The following is a 4,302-nucleotide window of genomic DNA, read 5'->3' on the forward strand; positions in this document are numbered from 1 at the left end:
TTACTTGAATACAAGGGAGTAAAAATTAAAAATAAGTTAATATAAATTTTATATGTAATTAAAAACAGTAAGATTTAAGATTAAGACACAATTAATTTAGGCCACTCGCAAGTTAAACGAATCACCATAACATGTTCCTGCTAGTTAATTCAACATTAAATTTAGAGATACAAAGCATGTTTAATCATTGATGAATCATAATCAGGCATTCCAAGCACTCTATGTCCAAAAATACAATGTGCCTACCACAATGTCGCATTTTTTTAATTAAAAAAAGAAAGTGAAGAAAAATAGAAAATAAAAATTATTCCGTCATAAAAGCAATTCAACACCGTGGGGCGTGGGAAGCGAATGCTACAAAACAAAGCCACATAAAAGAAACCAATAGAATGAAGCAGCAGTTAAAAAATAAAAAAGAGCTCGCAAGCAAAAAGCGTGGCCATCATTGAATCGTGTGGTGACGCGCTATGAAAAGCGCGTGAACAAAGCGGAGAGAACTAACTCATTTTTTCCTGTGAGTAACAGAAACACACAACACATCCACACTTGCAAGGTTGGAAAAGCAAGGAAGATTTTGGGTGGCAGGGTATTTCACTGCAAATATTAATAATTAAAAATAATTAATAAGAGTAGCATATATATATAACTTGGTCACTCATCACAATGACCAATATAAATACATACATGTGTGTCATTATTCCCCCCTACTATACTACTTCTTTCTTCTCCTGAGTCTTCATAATTCATACATACAACATACACATATTCATCGATGGAGATGGAATTAGGCATAGGCACGGAAGAGTTTCTTAACGATGCTTCCCACATCGCCAAGGGAAAGCGCACCAAGAGGCACAAACCCTTCTCCCCTTGCGACGTCGCCGCCATCACTTCCAGCTCCTCAAGCGCCAACGACTCTGCTTCCTTCTCTTCCACCACCACCTTTCAAGACGAAGAACAAGACATGGCTAACTGCTTGATTCTCCTTGCTCAAGGAAAAACAGGCGGAGAAGAAACCGATGATGAAGAAGATAACAAGATGAGAGAGAAGAGCAGAAGAATATCGGAGGTCACGACAACCGCAACTACAAAAATCGGTTTTTACATCTATGAATGCAAAACGTGCAACCGAACATTCCCTTCTTTTCAAGCTCTTGGAGGCCATAGGGCCGGCCATAAAAAGCCAAAGGTCACATCAGATGACAAAAAGAAACCGCAACCACAACCACAACCACAACCAAATACTTTGGCGCTAATCACAAATTGCGACTTTGAAGAAACAAAGCAAGTACGTGTGATGACAACAAGCCCTCCAATTTCCCTTCAATTGGGATATGGTGGTGCTACCAACAACAATAACGGCAAGCCCAAGATTCATGAGTGTTCAATTTGCGGTTCAGAATTCACATCTGGACAAGCCCTTGGTGGTCACATGAGGAGGCATAGGACAGCTGTCATCACTACTACTAGTCCTCAGCCAACTTGTGACGTGCCTGCCAGGCTGGAGGTCGTTAAGCCGCCGCGGAATCTTCTGGAATTGGATCTTAACCTTCCGGCGCCGGCGGACGACGACCACCACCACCGGGATTCCCAGTTTCAGTTCTCGTCCACACAGAAAACCATGATGCTTTCTGCTGCACCGCCTTTGGTGGATTGTCATTATTAATTAGGAGGCCAGGTTGGGAATTAGTTGAACAAGCTAAGCTAAGGGGGAAATTATTATTATTATTATTGCTGTTATTATTATTATTATCATTATTATTGTTTTGATCATGAATTATCGATGATCAATGTGAATTATTAGCTTTATTTTAATTTGCAATACACCTTATATTATTACGATTGTGAATTTTATTATTATTATTATTGGGGGTGATCTAGTTGTTGAAATTTTGGGAATACTTTGAGTGAGTAAGTGGTTAATTAGTAGTGTTGATGGTTGCCTTACATTCACGAAAAGTGAGCATCGTCATACAGCATGTTTATTTTATTATATATATCTAATCTGCTAGTGGAATGAACATGGCTAGGGTTTGGTTGCATCAGCACCACAACCAATAATCATGGACCGGATCGGATTAGGCTTCTTTTCTGTGTATGTGCTTCTTCTTTCTTACTCACTCTCACTCTAGCTATCGCTCTCTATTTCCATTTATTGACATGGATAAAATATTTGCAAAATTACCACTTTGCCATTGAGCAACGCACACCCCACCTACCTACATTACATCCATCATCCATCTGCAACTAATGTTTATTAGATTTTCACTTTTTCATCTCCACCACCTACTATAACAATAAGCCTAACAGTTTCACCTAATTAACCAACCGCCTTGTCCAATTAATTAAAATTGATTTACGGATTAAGTTTGGGATTATGTCATTAGAAAATTGATGCTCCCGAGAAAGATACCGCGCGCTGACTCTCAGACCACAAAAACAAACGTTTTATTATTGGGATCTGAGTTATACTGTGGTCCACTAGCTACTATTTGGATTGGACCCATCATCATGCATACCCGTTGCCGTTATCCGTATATATATATAGTTTCTAGTTATAACCCTCCTCTCATCATTTATGTAGTTCACAGAATGAAGATCAGAAAAGGACTGGACCAATTAAAATAACAAAAATAAGAATAGTGGCCGTCTTGGCCTGAGAGGAGGAGGGTAAAGATGTAAACAGCTTATTAGAGTATATTACACTAGCTAGCTAAATTAAGAGAGAGGGAACAGTATGAGTAAGCTAAGAGTGAGTTAGAGAAGGCACTAATGTAAAGTAGTTAGTAATGTATGCACGTTTTGGTGAATGCTGCCATGCTGGTAAGCGAAGCATGTGGACACATACATTGCGTGAGGTGTCTGAATGCATACATAAGAAAAATAGAGAGAGACTACTACTCATTGACATTAGCACGTGTAGGTTGGGAACTTCACTCCATCATGTCCTCTAACCTCCCCATTGCATATTACATGTTTTCTTTGTAGCCTCTTTTTTGCTATAAATTATAATAAGGAGCCTTTCTACACTAATATAATATAAAACATTATTTCATTTGCTTCTTTCTGTTAGGCCTATCCTAATTTCTGCTCGCTTAACTTCTCTATCATAACTCAACATATACAACATATATTTCTTCCATAATCTCACCAATGATGCCATGAACTTCTTCCATAATAATTTCAGGATGTTGTCCAATGTCTACTAAATTTAGTTTTTCACTGCTTTGAGCGCTTTGAAAGTTGGCCTTCTAAATTACTAATCTAGTTACTAGTCACGACCAGATAAGACCATATCACACACTGTATTATTCAATGTCCTTTTAATGCAAAAATAAAAAAGAATAACTAATTAATTCAATAAGGATGCTAATTTTGACAGAGTACAATAATGTAATTGTCACACGTTCCACCACATCGTGACTACTCAAGTACTATATCTAGTGCTCTCACGCTAAAACTTGTAACATTGTCACTCTTATTTTAAGGTTCGTGATCAAGACACTCATTCTTTATATTCGTATTTTTTTTTCTACGTCAACTACTCTTATAAGTGTTAGGTTCCTAAATCCTAACTAATTAAATTTATAACATATAGTCGCTCTTAATTTAAAGGTTCTTTTTTAGTTTTTTTACAGTATCTTTTAAATTGACGAGTTAAAAATTAATCAATTGCGAATCTAAACTATATGTACAAGGTGAGATTCAAATTTCCAATACTTACTTAATCAATTTGATTAAAGAACTAACTACTAAACCAAACAGAATTCATTACTTCAAAGGTTAATTACTGTTCAGAGATTCACTCTAAGCTTTTTAGTTTTTTTTTAATTGATCCTTGTATAAGACATTTTTAAAAAATTTAACAGTGCTATAGAATTAGTATAATTTATTTTTCCTGAACAACTAGTCAATAATATTTAAAAGTATGATACTAAGATACTGAATTATAAATATTAGACTATTGACTAAAAATATTAATCAAAATAAATTAAAATTGATGGCCTTAAGCTTTTCTCTTTTTTTTTTGTGATATTTTACGAACGTTAGATCTCAATGAAAGCATCACTATCATAAACTTAGGCCTAAGGAGGAGCCTAACCCCAATTAAAGACTAATTACTAATTGCTTTATTTTGTGAAAAAACCGCTACCCTAGAGTTAACAATGCAATGTATTTAGGTAGTATGGCTCTCAAATGCGGCGGCGTTTGCTTAATAACAATAAATCATGTGATAACGACCCATATTTTCTCCTCTTATGCAAGTTTTTAGTTTTACCCTTATGCATTAAATCCTAATTT

The 4,302-nt window shown here is 35.9% G+C and overlaps 1 protein-coding gene across 1 annotated transcript; it reads left to right on the plus strand.

The window, feature by feature from the left end:
- Positions 1–659: 659 nt before the first annotated feature.
- LOC127741049 (zinc finger protein ZAT5-like) lies at positions 660–1,866 on the plus strand. The gene has a single exon (XM_052252386.1). The coding sequence runs from the start codon at positions 773–775 to the stop codon at positions 1,664–1,666; it is 894 nt and encodes a 297-aa protein (XP_052108346.1). The 5' UTR covers positions 660–772; the 3' UTR covers positions 1,667–1,866.
- Positions 1,867–4,302: the final 2,436 nt, after the last annotated feature.

The sequence above is a fragment of the Arachis duranensis genome, chromosome 8 (assembly GCF_000817695.3).
Source record: "Arachis duranensis cultivar V14167 chromosome 8, aradu.V14167.gnm2.J7QH, whole genome shotgun sequence".
NCBI classification, from domain to species: Eukaryota; Viridiplantae; Streptophyta; class Magnoliopsida; order Fabales; family Fabaceae; genus Arachis; species Arachis duranensis.